The 20,461-nt window shown below is 32.8% G+C and overlaps 1 protein-coding gene across 2 annotated transcripts in view; it reads left to right on the top strand.

The window, feature by feature from the left end:
• Positions 1-20,461, top strand: part of LOC140040234 (potassium voltage-gated channel subfamily KQT member 1-like) — a 95,726-nt gene that overhangs the window by 47,649 nt on the left and 27,616 nt on the right. For both annotated transcript variants that reach the window (XM_072086011.1, XM_072086002.1), the window contains exon 3: positions 17,764-17,854. In XM_072086011.1, the coding sequence (XP_071942112.1) occupies positions 17,764-17,854 (91 nt within the window). The remainder of the gene's footprint in view (positions 1-17,763; positions 17,855-20,461) is intronic.

The following is a 20,461-nucleotide window of genomic DNA, read 5'->3' as shown; positions in this document are numbered from 1 at the left end:
GAGTGCCTTTGATGAATCATAATTTCTATTAATGTAAAAGGTGAGAACGATCAGGGACAAAAGGGGGAATTTTCAAGTACTGCTTTACGATCATTTGTGCGTATGTCTTTATCATGTTTCATTTAACATTTCATTGTTCAAATATACATTTATTTTTAAATGACATTCCTTTCCCCATAAGCAAGTCAGAAAAAGATCTACAATATTCTTATTTTTTAAGTAGTATATTTGTGTTTAATAACAGGAGAAGGAACAAGATTTTTGATATTGATAGTGAAATACAGTACATACACACATCTGAATTTTAGTACTAGTGCGAACACTAGTGTTACAGTACAAAGGGGTATGAGAGAGTGTGAACACTATAGTGTGAACACTAGTGTTACAGTACAAAGGGATATGAGGGAGTGTGAACACTAGTGTTACAGTACAAAAGAGTATGAGGGAGTGTGAACACTAGTGTTACACTACAAAGGGGTATGAGGGAGTGTGAACACTAGTGTTACAGTACAAAGGGGTACGAGGGAGTGTGAACACTAGTGTTACGAAGAGGTATGAGGGAGTGTTGTTACAAAGGGGTATGAGGGAGTGTAAACACTAGTGTTACAAAGAGGTATGAGGGAGTGTGAACACTATAGTGTTACAAAGGGGTATGAGGAAATGTAAACACTAGTGTTACAAAGGGTTTTTATTGGGAATACTATTGTTACAAAGGGGTCTAAATGTGAACACTAGTGTTAGGGTCTGAATGTGAACACTAGTGTTACAAAGGGTTTAAATGTGAACACTAGTGTTACAAAGGGTTTGAATGTGACCACTAGTGTTACAAAGGGGTCTGAGTGTGAACACTAGTGCTAAAAATGTGTCTGAGTGTAAACACTAGTGTTACAAATGTGTCTGAGTGTGAACACTAGTGTTACAAAGGGTACTGTATGAGGGAGTGTGAACACTAGTGTTACAAATGTGTCTGAGTGTGAACACTAGTGCTACAAAGGGAGTCTGAGCTTGAACACTATTGTTACAAAGGGGTCTGATCTTGAACCTAGTGTTACAAAGGGGTCTGAGGGGAGTATGAACAGTGTTACAAAGGTGAGCTTGAACACTAGTGTTACAAAGAGGTTCAAGTGTGAACACTAGTTTTACAAAAACGGCTAAGAATGAACACTAGTGTTACAAATGGGTCTGAGTGTAAACACTAGTGTTACAAATGATGATCAGAGTATACACATTAGAGTTAATTACATACAGTGATGTTTCTCTCTGTATTGTTTGTATATTAATTTCAGCTGTTTCAATTATTTATTTATAATGTCAATTATATTCACTCAATTACACATTACTTAATACATTTATGTCACTAAGCATGTGCTGCTATATTGTCAGACACATTTAAGAATATTCAATATTCAGAAATTCAATATAAATTCAATGTTATTTTTACATAAGCTATCAAGGTTTTCAAATTTAATGAATATAAAAGCCAAATAAAATCCTTGGATATCAGAAAATTAATTGTCTCGAAAAAATCCAATAAGTTCAAATTTGTGCATTTCAATTTGATTGGAGTGCGTGATGCTAATATTGAAATATTTCCTTCAAATTTAGGAATATTTATAAGACATCATCTTTATGGTTGATTAATTAATCTTTCTAATTTAATATTATTATTATTATCCTTCTTATTATATACTTTTTGACCAGTGCATAAACATTTCATTTCGTTTTTTTATAAGCCTATAAACTTTAATATCTTCTATGTTTATGATTGTAATATTAGTAAAAGCGAGTTCCATATTCCAGGACATGTGATTGTGAATAAATGAGATTTAGGAGCTCATTGTACTAAGCCTCTGCATTAATTATGTGGTAGGGTGACAAGTACCACGATGCCTTCTAGTATTTTTCAACCAGGTACAGTTGAATAGATTGGAGTCTTTCTTATCTGGAATTGAACCCAGGTCTTCTAGTCTGATAGTGGCCTAACCACTGGGCTACCACTATGCAACTGATTAGGAACTATTTGTGCTTTAAAAGCCCATCTTTTTTTAAAAATGTCTGCATTTTATTAAATGCCTTACCATATTGATTCTCACTCGTAATTTTGGTGGTATTATACATGGTCTTTTTTAATTGTTATTTTCTGTTACCAAAGATCCCCTATAATAATTAGTAATGACAAATTAAAATCTAAATTAAACTGTTCAAATGACATCTCTCAATGGTGATTTCTACATTATAAAGTTTATAAAATGAAATAAATAGAACAAAATTATAGTGACTCAGTGAAAACAACTAGCAATTAAAAGCTATTTTAGGTTTGAAATTTACAATGGGTTTAAAGTACGACTGTACGTCATAACGTAATCATAAAGAAGATTCAGTTTTATGACATATTTTCTTTAAAAAAGTAAAGCTCACTACTCATGTGACGTAATAGAAGGTAGTTCTGTTCTGATACTGTAATAATAATTATCATCTTTATAATAATAATATTAACATAATCTAAAACAAGGCCAACAGCCATAAGTCGCGTGCTAAAACGCATATTGATACCGGACCGACAGACAGACATAGTGAACTTTTGAGTCGCATCCACGCGACTAAAAAAGGCAAATATATAATATGATTTAACCATAGATTTTTATTGGAAAACAACTTAATTATATATTTCACTGTTCTTTTTCTTCATAATAATATTAACATAAATCTAAATAAAAGGCAAATATAAATATGATTTAACCATAGATTTTTATTGGAAAACAACTTAATTATATTTCACTGTTCTTTATTCTTCATAATAATATTAACATAAATCTAAATAAAAGGCAAATATAAATATGATTTAAGCATAGATTTTTATTGGAAAACAACTTAATTATATATTTCACTGTTCTTTATTCTTCATAATAATATAAACATAAATCTAAAAAAGGCAAATTATTCATTTAACCATAGATTTTATTGGGAAACATTATTATTTATAGTCACCATTTAAGAGGCAAATGTTATGGGGTCCTCAGCAATACAAAAAAAAACCAAATGCCAAATTTGATGGGTAGGTCATTGACTTAATTGTGTAATTAAACATGCCCAGATGACAAATTCAATTTCTTTTCCTTCAGGCTTTACACACATTTTGTTTCAACAACAAAAATAACAACATATAACGTATGGGAATGGTTTGCCAACCGAAGTCATCATTTTTTAAAATAGCAATACATTTATAAACCGATTGGATTCGTTGTAGACATGGGATTAAAAAGGCACACACACCCTAAACTCATTATATTTAAACAAACCAAACAACAACAACAACATGGATATTGTTTTAACAATGACAACAACAAAATTTGTTTAAATACTTCATTTGAATTATGCAGTGTCTGTCTATGTATCTGTTAGGTGCAAATGAATGATAAACCTTATTACAGTATCATGATTATGTTATGTCAAATTAATAACAACATCAGTTTACATATTATCATGTTGTCTGGCTTCTCAGTTACACTTGATTTATGACCACTGCAGAAATGTTAATTTAATTCTATCTCACTTTGTACAAGTTTTTACAGATTAAATAAAAAAAAACTCTATGTTTAACAGTTAAAATGTTAACATGAAGACATAATTGGTTTGTTTTTCCAAATTTCCCTTTTCAAGGATTTTATTTGAACATATATAGGCTTCAGAAAAAAAGTAAAAGCTAATTAATCTATTGTGTTGCATAATATTTTTTTCTTTTTTCTTGGGCAATACAAACAAAATTTGCGACCTCTTCTGTAATGTTTTTGTTTTCATTAATAGTTTGAACTTAACTTTATAAGGAAATGAACAATAAAGGGATATATTTGGTTCTGATATCTATAGAGTAAGGCACTGTTTACACTATCAAACTTTATGTGATATGCCCAAATAAGGTAGTGATGTGCCCAAATAAGGTAGTGATATGCCCAAATATGGTAGTGATATGCCCAAATAAGGTAGTTATATGACATCATCATCCATATATGGGCACATCATTTTTGTCACATAAAGTTTGACAGTGTAAACAGAGCTTTAGTTTGACTCAAATACATTACAGTGCAATTGAGTACTAAGATGTCACATCATCAAAGCATGCAAATGTTTGCAATCAGTAAATGTAATTTCAAAAAGAAAATATTCGGTCGGTTTGAAATGATGATTTATGAGATAAAATATATTTTATATTTGAATATACTTTGATAAGCTGTAATCTGTTTCAGATCAATAATTAGTTCCAACTTCTGCTATTATGAGGAAGAGAAGGGCAATAACTTGACAGTTATTATTTTAAGTAGACTTAAATTTAGCATTTTAATATTAATGAGTTTATATATTATATTTACTTCATGTTTGTGAATATTCAAGTTGGTGATAATAATATAAAATTGATTTTTAAAATTGTAATTTGATTTTGATGCGTTTCACTTAAGATTAATATCTGATTTCGCTGGTGTGAGTCACTAAGTATGCGTACTTTGCAGAAATAAATGGTTTAATGTTTGAGTGAAGTTGTGGTTTAGTGGTTATGATGCTGGGCTACCACTCCAAGGGTCCTAGGTTGTGGCTTGGTGGTTATGATGCTGGGCTACCACTCCAAGGGTCCTGGGTTGTGGCGTGGTGGTTATGATGCTGGGCTACCACTCCAAGGGTCCTGGGTTGTGGCGTGGTGGTTATGATGCTGGGCTACCACTCCAAGGGTCCTGGGTTGTGGCGTGGTGGTTATTATGCTGGGCTACCACTCCAAGGGTCCTGGGTTGTGGCTTAGTGGTTATGATGCTGGGCTACCACTCCAAGGGTCCTGGGTTGTGGCTTAGTGGTTATGATGCTGGGCTACCACTCCAAGGGTCCTAGGTTGTGGCGTGGTGGTTATGATGCTGGGCTACCACTCCAAGGGTCCTGGGTTGTGGCGTGGTGGTTATGATGCTGGGCTACCACTCCAAGGGTCCTGGGTTGTGGCGTGGTGGTTATGATGCTGGGCTACCACTCCAAGGGTCCTGGGTTGTGGCTTAGTGGTTATGATGCTGGGCTACCACTCCAAGGGTCCTGGGTTGTGGCTTAGTGGTTATGATGCTGGGCTACCACTCCAAGGGTCCTAGGTTGTGGCTTGGTGGTTATGATGCTGGGCTACCACTCCAAGGGTCCTGGGTTGTGGCGTGGTGGTTATGATGCTGGGCTACCACTCCAAGGGTCCTAGGTTGTGGCTTGGTGGTTATGATGCTGGGCTACCACTCCAAGGGTCCTAGGTTGTGGCGTGGTGGTTATGATGCTGGGCTACCACTCCAAGGGTCCTGGGTTGTGGCGTGGTGGTTATGATGCTGGGCTACCACTCCAAGGGTCCTGGGTTCTAGTCGCGTCACGTACATGTCAGGATTTTTTCTAAGGACAAAATTACAACTCCACTCCCAAAGACTTATAATAAAACTTTGTTTATGTAGAGCATCATGTGTATATGTTTGTCTTGTGAACCTATCAGGGTCCCTAAATGATCAGCAATTGCTGGATGGATCACCCTCATTAAAGATGGTTAAAAAAAAAAATCCTTTATTTAAAACTACGGTAACTACTGTTTGTAACTATAATTGAAATATGCTAGCAGTATCTACAGTTTTCATTTATATGGCTCTGTCTAAACTATCAAACAAGTTTGACAACAAAGTGTGATATGCCCAAATATGCTAGTGATATGACATCAGCATGTCCATATATGGTGGTAATTTGATAGTGTAGACAGAGCTTTACTGTAGACAGAGCTTTACTGCAGATACTAGTAACGTCATTCAGTGTGCGTTGTGCTTCCTCATTTGACTCCGAGTCGAGTTGACCGTGAATCGTATACATTATGCGTATATCCTAGGTCATCGAAAATAAATCTTAGGTGAACGCACGGCAATAGAAGTTCATCAATAATATACAATAGATGTTTGTTAAACATGACTTAGTACACTAGTGTCTGTAACTAATTTAGAAAATAAAGATACTTACATGTTAAGTGAGGCAAATATCCCGGTAGTAATATTTCCACATGAAACTGGTGGTAGAATTATAAACTATTCACATTATGGCCCTTTGTTTCCGAGTAAGCTCACCTGTGAAAAATAATATGCAAATTAGTAACTTTGTTGATATTCTTATTGTAACAACAAAAGTTATCAATTATACATATAGTTTTCAACATCATATAATGCATTTTGAACGCATTGGTAATAGAGTATTAAAATACTCAGCTAGTAGTCTATGTTTAACATACTGAGTTGAGCCACTGTAGCCACTCGGTCCTTGTCGTTTTGGACAGATGAATGAGCGTGGTTTGGTGGTCAACACAAAGTGACCCTGAAGAAAGATAAAATGTTGTACAGTGTCTCATCACTTATCCATGTGCAGATTAATCCCCTATACATCAGCAGAGGGAAAAGTTTTATGGATTACACACATAAGGGCCCTCCAACACTGGGTAGTTACATTGGATTGCTCATGCTCTGAGGCCCCTTACGCTCTGGAGCTTAGGATTTAGCCAGTGAGCGCTCATAGCTATTACACCACTTCACATCACTTACTAATAGTATATACAAATTATATACTGGGTTAAATGATAGAGTACATACATTCAACATTTAGAATATAATAAATAAGAATAAAAAACGGTAACACTTTTGTTCACCTCAATGGTGTTTATTCACAAGGCCGTCAGACTTACTGTACATAGTTACTGATAAATTGTATGTGTATATTATAAATAATTAATGTGCTACATACTAATGTTTGTTTTTTAAATGCTGAAGGGTCAATCATGCACGACAACCTAGTAAACTATTGTAATTAACGTAAGTGAAGTAAAAGTTTCACATACAGCAGCAAAAAATAGCCGATGGGTTGAGAGAATGATGTACACCGTGACTAGTTGATTATACTTTATCATAGTCATATTGAAATGCTCAGGGATCCTGATAACATACTCTACTTATGGCGTTAGACGCATGCACTGATAGAAGCTGGTTTGTTATTTGTTAATTCAAAGTCACGTATTCCTGTAGCATTTGAAGACTTCGTTTAGAGGCAATTGAAGATGTAGATAACATATCAATGCTAATATGGGAAAAATTACTTAGGGAAAGATTTGGGAGAATAGCAAACATACTTTGATGTAGCTATCTTTTAAGATGGTTAAATACTAAGTTAGGGTCATCCTTAAGGTCATTTTCCAGTATCTGACCTCTCGCTATTAGTCAATTTTGTAGTTAAATGCTTATTTGAAAGCTTCAGTCATCATTTCTTTTTAAAATTTATTATGATAAGTTAAAGGTAGAGGAGATAGAGGTAGTAATTATTATCCTCAAGCTCAAATAGAAACCAAGGATATTTGGATTAAGCGATTTACGGACCCATGTCAGCCAGCATTGCAGCATCTACCAGATCAGCACACCGGAAGATGATCCCTACTCTGTTTGTAAATAGTGTAACCTGTGCTTTAACATGCACTATCATGGGACCAACAGCTTTATGTCCCAATTAAAGGACGAGGCAATGAGAGTAAAGCATCTTGCCTATAGGATAAAATCAGTATTGTACAGATACACCATTACTCTTCGGTCTATACAGCAATTGATGCATTATTTCCAGACGGTCTCCAATCCAAAAATGCAACCATGCCAAACATTGCTTAACTTTTGACAAGAACCGGCGTTTAAATTCGCAGTATGGCAGTATAAATAAAACATGCAGCCAATTAGCTGAAAATGATTGTTTATAGAGAAAATATATATATATATATATATATATATATATATATACTATTCAGTACACCATTTCTATAATTGGTATTCCTTGTAAAAAAAATATTTATTATTAATACTAAAAATAGAAAATAAATGAAAACAAATTGACAAAAATAGAACATTTATTTTATGATCTTTATGATCTTTTAAAATTATTATTTTCCATTTAATTTTAATTTTAGCCAAGTCTGTTCTTAACCTTGATAAAATAAGATGTACTCAAATTTAAAAGTTTTAAAACAACAATTATTGGAATATTTTTATTACAAAATTCTGTGAATTCAATTTTGTGTTACTATATAGAATATAGAAGTAGATGGTTTATATTTTGTTAAAACTGAATCAACAACTAAAATGTTTGTAAAATGTTTGTAAAATGTTTGTATAGAAAACTTGTTGGATATATTATCCAAGAGATTTTTAAAAATAATTTGTCAGCCGTAGTCTGCTGCAAATAAAATTCACATAAATTTAGCTTTCTTTGTAAAATTAGGTAAAACAACTTTGTTTTTAGTTTAAATATCACAGTTTTCTTGTGCATTCAGAGGGACTAAGGTTGAGAATTGCCATTTTTTAATTAACAACCCAACCGTACATTTTTGTGTTATTTTATTTCTGTTTTTTTCTTGTCAAATTTTACTACTAATAATAATTTGAATAGTGCCATTGAAACGATCATTGTTCATGGCGCTATGGACTTGGATGTTACACTGTTCAACTACATGCTTCTCCCCTAAGGGTCACATCGGATCAGTGCTGTTAATTAAGACACTCTCATCTGTCCACTAGTAGTACACCAGGGTAACCCTACTTGTCTTAAAATTACTAAAAAAAAACAGTTGTTTAGACATGCCATAGAATGACCTTTAATGTCCCCATAACTAATTGATTAAAGAAGATGACATTTTAATGTACCCCCACGCGCCTAATTCAAAGGCTAATCTAGAATATGTTATCCTTAAGTCACCCACTTAATTTATCATTTTTAAAGAATGTGCTTATTTATATTTTCAGTATATATATAGTCTGTGATCTTACTGTGTAATACATCTAAACAGTTTATATTCTATTGATCATTAGACAATTCAATCAACAGATCAGAAATAGCTTCAAATTCTTAAAATTGGTTCCTCTGCAAAGGTCATTAGTTTGATACAGATTCAAGATGACTTTTAAATATCAAGTACACATCAATACTCACTCATTAAACACTGTCCTCATGAAAAAAATAATAAAACAAAAATTGTGTTAAAGAGGCAATCTGACTTTTTATTTTTTTCGGTTTTCGAAAGTGAATAATTAATATTAAAACTACAAAATGATTGATTCAAGTTTGTCATGTTTTGGGGGAAATACATCTTTATTTATTAAAAGCATAAAAAAGTTAAATGTGTGCTAAATGCTGTTAAACACTCTTATCAGACAAATAAAATTCCATAAATTTGTTAAATGAATTCAAAATTAGAACATGTGACTTCTTGTTCTTAGGATGGGTGTCTTCCATTTGACCATGTCTTTAAAACTTTTTCTTTACATTAATTATTTCATATTTGTCAGTATTTCTCAAAAGATAAACGTCAGTGTCGTCAGCTGCTCTTTCACAAATCGCCCAACCGTAACTGAATTGTCTCAATTTTGCTCTAACAAGCTACATTTTGAAATGTTAATTTATGCATATTACAGAATATTAAGTTTATTAATAATTCTAATTGAATGACATTGAACCTATAAGTAGGTTGGCATCATCTTCAATCAAGGTGAATTGTTAGATTTCATAAATTGTTGTGGGCATCTTTATGTATATATACTAGTCATAGTATGTGTGTATATTACAATAGAGAAGTTTCGATAATAAGCATTAGACATGAAAAGAATTAATATATACACGACCATAGCCAGCATGAGACACCCACCCTAATTTACCAGCATAGATCGTCGTATTTTATATTAAGAATTATATTTAAAACATCTTTGTCTTGTCTTTATTTAACCTCTCACAACGGCCTTGATATAAGACGTAATTAATGGAGAGCATTAAGTGCAGTGTGTTGTACATTTGACTTGGTTACATTGCTTGTGTCCTTTTAGGCGAGAAACTTTACTTATGTTTGCCTCTCTCCATCAAAGGTTACACGGGAGGTTACAATACCGCTATGGTAAAAACCAACTGCGCTGATTAGCTGCAACATTGTGGAAGTATGTTTCCATGTGTCTAAAATGTCTGTGGTAATAATGTTCCTAACACTAGAGAATGAAGTTGTTGCAATGTTGTTTTTCAATGCAAAATTGTAAGTCATGTCACATGGTAGTACAGAACATGATGTGGAACATTCAATTTGATTGATTAATGCCCTTTCCTGTCATGAAAATGAGCATCTACTCTGTGATTACGCAAGTGTAGCAACACTTGCATTTCATTCTAAAGCTCTGTCCCCACTATCAAACTAGTTTGACAAAAACGTGTGATGTTTTCAAATATTGTAGTGAAATGCCCAAATATGGTAGTGATATGACATCATCATGTCCATATATGGGCACATCACATTTCTTTAGTGTAGTTTTCTGTCTAAGAGACTTTTGCTGAGTGTTAATAGTTAGGAACCACACTTTGATGGTTATTCAATCATTCTCACCATGCTCAATTCATAATTGTCTGCAATTCACAGAATCACAGCGTATGCCACAATTTCTTTATGCCTCGAGGAAAATCAAAGATAGTTATCCCTCTGTAATCAAACCCATCTCTTCTTATTTCTACGTTCTCCGATTGCGTATTTTGTTTCATCGGCGTTAACTAATTAAGGATCTTACACTGCAGTCTTCATTGTTCTGTCAGCATTGTTTTCATTATGAACAAAATGATTTCTCCTAAGGTCACACTTTTCTTGTTTGCAGTTTGAAATTTGATCGAAAACCAACTATGCTACATTGTTATGTATGCAAATTAGATGCAAATTAGATATGAATAAATGAAAACAATTGATTAAAGTTCCATTAAGTAAATGCAAATATCAAGTGTGATACGTAAACAATGTGCAAAACATTGGATCCAATGACGATTATTGAAATTACATTTTATGATCCAATATAATGCACAAGAACTATATGACTTAATGGTAAAGGAATTGGACTAGCATGTGGGAGGCATAGGTTCGAGACATGTCTGTGCCAAATGCCAGTAGACAAGATACTCTCATTGTCCTTCAGTTGGGATATACAGTATAGCACTAATATAAGAACTTTATATACTAAATTATTCATTATTTGTATATTAATAGTCATGTTATTGTTAATGTATTGTGCAATCCACAAATCACATCCCAATGTGCTTGATGAAATAAGTGGGGGAAAAATATAAGTAAACCAGGACAAAAGCCTACAAACCAAACAAATTTAACAAAACTACAAAACATAAAAAAAGTTTGGAAACAGAAATCTCACATCATATTATTATTATGTATTTTCTATTAGTATTGTATATATTTAGTGTATATTTTTTTATATATATTTAGTATTGTATATTTGGTATATTGTACATTTTGTACATTGCAGAAAAACAACTGCTTGTATAGAGCCTAGTTTTTGCATTTAAATAAAGCAATAGATATTAAGAGCCTAAATCTAAGAGTTCTGACAGTGCTCTACTTGTTGAGTTCATAGTGTCTATGCAAAATATAGTACCGTTACTTTTGATTATCAGATATTGAAAACAGTTTAGAGTGAATTCAACTTGAATATATAGTGGGTTTTATGACGATCTGAAATAATGAAAATTTAATGCTTTGCACGCTTTACTGCAATACTATCAGCGTTCTCATCTATAAGCTACAGATATCTTCAAAGCTTTGCCGAAATCTCGTCGTCTATCAAACCATGATGCTAAACAGTAGCATACATATAAGATGGAACCGATTCAAAGATAGAACTTGTAGCTAATAAATTAATAGAATCAATATCAAAAGAGTTTATTAGTGAAATTAATATTTTATGTGCATCGTTTAAAGTAATACATTTGAAATAATCTATTATTTATCCATTATCCATCATGTATCAATGTTTCTTGTATGGACCAATTGAACAATCCTCCATATTAAAGAAGTCTATGAAATGAGCAGTATAGTTCTTATTGTTAATGTTTTAGATTTGATAATATTGCTGTTTTCATTGTAATTGAGATTATGTGGTTTTTTTTCTAGTTTTTGATAATCATTTTCTCTTTTATGTGTTTCTCATTACTATTTGGTTTGTTTTCGTCCCTTTGGTTGTCTGGGTAATTATACTTGTTATGATCCTGAAATTTTTTTTCTTTGCTATTATCTCAAATTTAATTGATTTTGCTATTTTTATGCTGTTAAATTTATCGAATTGAATCTCATTTTCAATGTATTATTACTTATTATCATTATTTCCGTGTCTATGAATTGTGGTAAAATAAAAGTAATGAAATGGGAAAAAAGTATGTATTTAGACAAAGCAACCGCAGGAACATAATTAAAGCATCCAAATATTTTGAATGTTATTATCTTCTTGATGAATTAAATGTAATGATTTACATTACCGTAATGCAATTACGCCTCCTTCATTCAAATGTTTGGAATGTTGTAACATAGTATGTTACATGCAAGCTTACAAAAAAAACCTCTACAACAAATGTTTATGCTTGTTGTTGCGGATTCAGAATATATCAAGCCCCCACATTTTAAATGTATGCAAAGTGATCCCACTATCACAACCTGATACAGTTTAAGCCCCCACATTTTAAATGTATGCAAAGTGATCCCACTATCACAACCTGATACAGTTTATTTCTAAACTTATTTGACGTTTATTTGTTTAGATTTATTTAGAATAAAAACATAATCATAATATATTATATTATTTAAAAAGGATATCAGAATAATGCTAATCCATATGATACTTGTGAGTTAAAAAATACTATTATACAATACCAAAAGATAAAAACTATATCATCTAAAAAACACAAATACCAACACACATAACAAAAGTTATTGTATTTTATAAGTTATTTCTCCATGGTGCAGATAATAAAAAAGAATGATAATTTAATATAAATGATTCAAGATTCAAGATTCAATTTATTGTCACATAATATTACATACATTAAATTTGTTTTCTTGAGCTTAGAAACATAGATACAATACAATATAAAACAAAATATAAAAACGTATGGTAGTAAAAAGAAAAAAATTCAAATTGATAATCAAAAAAAAGAAAATGATATTGTAATGAACTTGATGGAATCAAGCACCAACTAAGTTTGCTCATGAGCGTCAAAATGAACAGATAGAATGTGTGATGAACTTGATGGAATCAAGCACCAACTAAGTTTGCTCATGAGCGTCAAAATGAACAGATAGAATGTGTGATGAACTTGATGGAATCAAGCACCAACTAAGTTTCCTCATGAGCGTCAAAATGAACAGATAGAATGTGTTATAATGATAGAACATGGTGTCATTTTATGAGGTTATGTTTTTCTAGGCTAAATGTATATTTTGTTGTCATATTTTCTGACAAAATATTATTTTAAATTTTTTCTGTACCCCATAAATCAAAATTAATGGGCTCGCACACTCAATTTATTTTTTACTTTCTGTTCTCATGCGAAGTCGCTCGACCAAAACTGAAATATTATATTAACATACTTTGGATTCAATGGAAAACAAAGATAGAATTGGATAATAACCTCGGGGAATTTGATAGCGATCTGCACTTTCCCTACGGGAATACAAATGTTGATGAATGTTCAAATGTTAACTATTACCAGTGTTTACATCTAATTGATGAATATTGAATTTGTTACATTTCATGACATTCCAACAACACATAAAACGAGTTCACGTCCTGTAGCAAACTAATTCGGTGTAAATTATGCTCAGGATATGTAAATGCTTTAATTTTAATTGAAGCAAATGCATGCCATTTTGTAGTGTTCAACTTGTTACTACTTTGATAGTACACAACACAATGTTTTACATAGGTTGTAAATAGGTATGTATGTAAATAAAGTGCAACTAGAGGAGTTGAATGCCTCAAAGAATCAAGGGCTTCCAGAGAAGAGAACTTTGCCTAAAAGTTGAGTGTCTCCAAAGTTGAGACGAGTATTTAAGAGTACCAACAGAGTGGAAACCAGTGGCTTAAAAAAGTTTCTTCAGAATATCAGGCTTAAAAATATAGTTGAGATCTTCTACAGTAAAGACCATGAGTGCCTAAAAAATAGTGTCAATTGCCTTAGGAATGGAGAGCAGTGTATTAAAAATAGAGTTGAGTGCCTTAGGAATGGAGAGCAGTGTATTAAAAATAGAGTTGAGTGCCTTAGGAGTGGAGAACAGTGTATTAAAAATAGAGTTGAGTGCCTTAGGAATGGAGAGCAGTGTATTAAAAATAGAGTTGAGTGCCTTAGGAATGGAGAGCAGTGTATTAAAAATAGAGTTGAGTGCCTTAGGAATGGAGACCAATGTATTAAAAATAGAGTTGAGTGCCTTAGGAATGGAGACCAGTGTATTAAAAATAGAGTTGAGTGCCTTAGGAATGGAGACCAGTGTATTAAAAATAGAGTTGAGTGCCTTAGGAGTGGAGACCAGTGTATTAAAAATAGAGTTGAGTGCCTTAGGAATGGAGACCAGTGTATTAAAAATAGAGTTGAGTGCCTTAGGAATGGAGACCAGTGTATTAAAAATAGAGTTGAGTGCCTTAGGAATGGAGACCAGTGTATTAAAAATAGAGTTGAGTGCCTTAGGAATGGAGACCAGTGTATTAAAAATAGAGTTGAGTGCCTTAGGAATGGAGACCAGTGTATTAAAAATAGAGTTGAGTGCCTTAGGAATGGAGACCAGTGTATTAAAAATAGAGTTTAGTGCCTTAGGAATGGAGACCAGTGTATTAAAAATAGAGTTGAGTGCCTTAGGAATGGAGACCAGTGTATTAAAAATAGAGTTGAGTGCCTTAGAAATGAAGACCAGTGTATTAAAAATAGAGTTGAGTTCCTTAGGAGTGGAGACCAGTGTATTAAAAATAGAGTTGAGTGCCTTAGGAATGGAGACCAGTGTATTAAAAATAGAGTTGAGTGCCTTAGGAATGGAGACCAGTGTATTAAAAATAGAGTTGAGTGCCTTAGGAATGGAGACCAGTGTATTAAAAATAGAGTTGAGTGCCTTAGGAATGGAGACCAGTGTATTAAAAATAGAGTTGAGTGCCTTAGGAGTGGAGACCAGTGTATTAAAAATAGAGTTGAGTGCCTTAGGAATGGAGACCAGTGTATTAAAAATAGAGTTGAGTGCCTTAGGAATGGAGACCAGTGTATTAAAAATAGAGTTGAGTGCCTTAGGAGTGGAGAACAGTGTATTAAAAATAGAGTTGAGTGCCTTAGGAATGGAGAACAGTGTATTAAAAATAGAGTTGAGTGCCTTAGGAATGGAGACCAGTGTATTAAAAATAGAGTTGAGTGCCTTAGGAATGGAGACCAGTGTATTAAAAATAGAGTTGAGTGCCTTAGGAATGGAGAACAGTGTATTAAAAATAGAGTTGAGTGCCTTAGGAGTGGAGAACAGTGTATTAAAAATAGAGTTGAGTGCCTTAGGAATGGAGACCAGTGTATTAAAAATAGAGTTGAGTGCCTTAGGAGTGGAGAACAGTGTATTAAAAATAGAGTCGAGTGCCTTAGAAATGGAGACCAGTGTATTAAAAATAGAGTTGAGTGCCTTAGGAATGGAGACCAGTGTATTAAAAATAGAGTTGAGTGCCTTAGGAGTGGAGACCAGTGTATTAAAAATAGAGTTGAGTGCCTTAGGAATGGAGACCAGTGTATTAAAAATAGAGTTGAGTGCCTTAGGAGTGGAGACCAGTGTATTACAAATAGAGTTGAGTGCCTTAGGAATGGAGACCAGTGTATTAAAAATAGAGTTGAGTGCCTTAGGAATGGAGAACAGTGCTTCAAAAATAGAGTTGAGTGCCTCCACCAGAGTGGAGACCAGTGCCTCACAAATAGAGGAATCATGCCTCCAGAATGTAGTTAGGGTGTGAATGACCTGTTATTTTCGCACTTTATAAAAACCAAATCCTAATCAATTTTGGCTGTACATCTACAGATACTACAAATACATTATGCAATCAATGATTACAAAAATAAAACCATCAATTATCAAATGACATAGGAAAGTTTGTAACTTCTAGTTTTCCGATAAAATAAATTGCTCCCATGAAAGCAATGCTAAAGTGACAGGTTAGATAATTAGCATCACAAACAATTATTGCTCAGAAATTACATTTTTTCTGTTACAAAGTTGAAAACATAATAGTGGTATTATACCAATAATATGTTAAATGTTGTATGAAAATGTTGTTTACCTTGCTTGCGCATTGAGCCAACAACATTCAGTAGACAAACATGCTAGGGATGAAATGAACTTAACAAACGATAAAAGAGAGAATTGAACTAGATTCGAACGGTTGAATGGTCAAGTGCAGTATAGGCCAATAATCCATTATGATGCGCTACAATATACCATCATGCAACACTTTCAGATAATGCATCAATGACCAGTGATTTCTGGCTTCTACTGTTATAATGTTAGTTTCGCAACCATATTTACATTTTAAATTTTTGTTTTTATTGTGGAAATAAATGCTTATACTGTCAGGTCATGTTTGCTTCCCACAAGGATGAAACTCAATGACGTAAGCGCAGCGCAAGTAATTTGACCAATCATGACGCAATAAATCATTATCCATCGCGTCGTGATTGGTCAAATTGCTTATGTTGCGACCTAGTGGGAACCAAGCTTAAGACAAAGACAATGACTTTGTTTGCTACCACCAACATAGATACTTAAGTACTTAACAGCCAACATACGCCCATGGCTGCTTGGCTAATTACATTAATTAGTGTGAGACATCAACCCACCACTTTGGCAAGCAAACACAACTAATACTTTAGTAAACACTTAAGTAAACACTTAATGACTCAAATACCATTTTGTTTAAATTGATGGTAAATAAAAATTCAAAAATTTCATCTAATATTCAGAAATTGAAACAATTATAAAATAATATGTATTATTTTATTAAACTAATGTCGACAACATACAGGGTTGCTGTCACCTACGTCTTGACAATTTTTCGTTTAAAATCATGAAAGCAATCATTTTTTGAAAAACAAATGCACGGAATGCTGATGACATTTGTTTATTAACTGCAATATTTATTGGGTATTTATTGCTGAAAGGGATAACTGGAGTGACATGCGTGAAATACAATGCAAATGTTATTGTGGAGTGTTGATAAGATGTTGATTGTTACAATTAACTCTTGACGTAAGCTGTCAGATTTATTATATGTCGTTGCGGGTGGCGTACTGTCAATAAAAAGCATGATACGATTATAATTGAAGATTCCAATACAAGATATCATAAAATTTGTTTTTTTCTGATCTTAAACAAAGTACACAAATAAATTGATACAGATGGCAAATTTGTAAAAAAAATCTACATTATTATTGTGTTTAGAAAATTGTTTATAAAATTCTGCCGGTATTCTGTCAGATTCTGCTAATAAATATTCTGTCAGATTCTGCCAGAACATTGTCAGATTCTGCTAGTATTATGTCGCATTCTACTAGTATTCTATCACATTCCCCAATATTCTGTCAGATTCTGCCAATATTCTGTCAGATTCTGCCAATATTCTGTCAGATTCTGCCAATATTCTGTCAGATTCTGCCAATATTCAGATTGGCTGTGTATGTCTTTAATATTCAATATATTTTATTTGAAAATTCTCCTGGTAAAAATCACTTTTCTATGGATATTGAATTTAAATGGTATACTGTAGTTTTCACCATATGCGTTGATTGAATAATTTATAATGAATTATATTTTATAATGTGATTAATAATAATAATAATATACATATTTTATAAAAACATTTTTTGTTTTATATATCTTTACAGATTTCTATTAATTTTCACGTGCCTTCTTCTTAGTATCCTGGCAACCATTGGAAGTATGGAGAGTTTGTGCAATCAACTTGTGTATGCAATGGTAAGTTAGGTTCTTAGTTTTATGTCAGAAACCATAAAAAGACATTTTGTGCCATTCAAGAGTGGCTGGTTTTGAGAGAGAGAAAGAGACTTCATTTTACATACATAACCAACTACTGTACTGCATTATTTCCTTGTTTTCAGCCTCACGATTTTAAAAGTCAAATATGTATACTATCTACCCAATCCAAAGCTCTGTCTACACTATCAAAAAAATGTGATGTGCCCATATATGGAGATGATGTCATATCACTACCATATTTGGGCATATCACTACCATATTTAGGCATATCACTACCATATTTTGGCACATCAATCAAAATCAAATCAATACTGGTGAGCTTTCTTGTGCTACAGTCAGGGAGAGATTCATTGGGTTAGGTGCGCTGGTGGATCCGCCTTTTGTCAATTTGTACAGTAATACGTTGGAATCTTCTTCATAGAATAAACACAATGCCAAAGACCATTTTATTATTGAATAAATCATGTGTTTAGCTCTTAACACCGTTTATGCTCAAACTTGACATACTAGTGTGTCATTATGTTAATATTAATGTTTTTTTAATGTCGTCTGGATGCAAATTGAACACATTGAACACATTGAATGCATTATTGTTGTAATGAAGAAGCCGGTCAAAGCGTGTTGTCCTCAACGGTCAACAACTATCTAAAACATCAATGCCAAATTTGGTGTTACCATACTTAGTACGGACTCTTAAGGTTGAACCAAGAGGTTTCTGATTTAGTATGATATTTTATACCAAAAAAAAAAGGAAAAATGTAAATTTATAGAGATTTTATTAATTAATTTTCCGAAATTACGTTTAAAATACACATAGGCCAGAACTGTACATTGATCTCTAAGCCATCTACCACCAAAACATTCTGACTTTTATTTGCCCCTGTCTTAACAAGCCACTGAACTTGACATAATATAAGGCACTGTCCGGATTTGAACAAGGAATCTCCTGCTTTAACCGCTAAGCACCTTGCTAACAAATTTGAGCAAGTAATTCATTTAGAATATGATATGTTTAATAGATGTATTGTAAATATAATGGAATTATAGAGTTGAACAAAAAGACGAAAGAGAAATGAATTTGCCGATTTAACAGTGAATGAGATATTGTTGACCGTAGCAATGACCCGGCCATAAGCGGTGGCCAATTAACATGGGCTACACTAGAGTATCGATTTTATTTAAAACACATGTCTGTTCTAATTTAATTATCGTATTGATTTTTGAGCTGAATTTGATCTATACATTTTTAAAGGTATTTTGTAACTTTCTGACTTTCTCTTTCAATTACATAAAAAAAATAATAAAAATAATAATAAAAGATAATTTATTCTAAAAATTGATAATCATTAAAAGTGTATTTACTTCAGAATTTTGAAAATGATGAATTAAACTGTAATATCTCTCTCTCATGAGAACCCCTCTTTAGGACACCCCTATTAAGAGGACATCCCTGTTCAGGAAAACCACATTCAGAGGACACTCCTATTTAGGAGACACTCTATTTCAGGGGATACCAGTTCTGTTCAGAGGATACCTGTATTAAATGATAAAATAATCTGCAATTTGTTTGTATTTATACAGCATAAGATCATAAAAAAATTTTGCATAAATAGGTCATGTAAATTTGGTTTATTACCGCATGTAGCTGTATGGCATTATTTCTGCTGTACTTTGCAATCACACTGTTTATTAATAGACCAACATCTTGTAATTCAGGTTAATTGATGGATTACCTTCAAAGTAAACCTTTTAATGTATAATTGAACTAATTAATGTGTTCATGTTTGAGTATTTTCGTTTAGGCTATATACCCTAATATTTTGTGGCATGTATAAATTCATCAATACACTTTATTACTTCAAGTCTGAAAGATTTAGGACGCAGATAAAGTGTGGAAAAAAATAGTTTATTCAACTATATTAGGTTTGCCAAAGATTACCATCACAGTCTATACATCAAAAGGGTTATACTAACAGATTATCAATACTATCTATAATTTGTATAGTATCATAGACAAATTCTGTGATACACTATACGTATATATCACATGTGATCACTGTATCATAGGCCATATGCTTAACCATATACTTAACATACAGACTTAACATACAGGCATCACATGTGATACATATGTGACAATGTATCATAGAATTCACCTATGAATACAGTACAGATAATCGGGTGAATATGTACCAATTAAGTACATTTATATCAAAATAGTACAATGTATATCCATTATTGTAAAATAAGCGGGTGAATCAGTCGCTTAGCGCCAAGCGTCTAGTCCATTTAATAAGTTTTTGAGATCCTTTTGTTAAAATGTTTCAACAGAAGTTGTTATATGATTGTGTATGCAGTTAATAGATGATTAGATTGCACCAGTTGTCTTTTTATGTATTGTAGTGATGTGCATTCGATTTTAGACACGACATTTATTACATTGTGATTTATGGAACTGTACCCTGTATATAAATATTCATTTACCATGTGCAAATGTGATTTTATAAATGTCATTTGTCCTTGTGTACGACGTTTCTAGGAGTTGGCATTGTATGCAGAGACAATCAATTGATGGATGTTGATGTT

The sequence above is a fragment of the Antedon mediterranea genome, chromosome 1 (assembly GCF_964355755.1).
Source record: "Antedon mediterranea chromosome 1, ecAntMedi1.1, whole genome shotgun sequence".
Lineage (NCBI taxonomy): Eukaryota > Metazoa > Echinodermata > Crinoidea > Comatulida > Antedonidae > Antedon > Antedon mediterranea.
The sequence above is the reverse complement of the archived record's forward strand: the minus strand, read 5'-3'. Positions and strand labels throughout refer to the sequence as shown.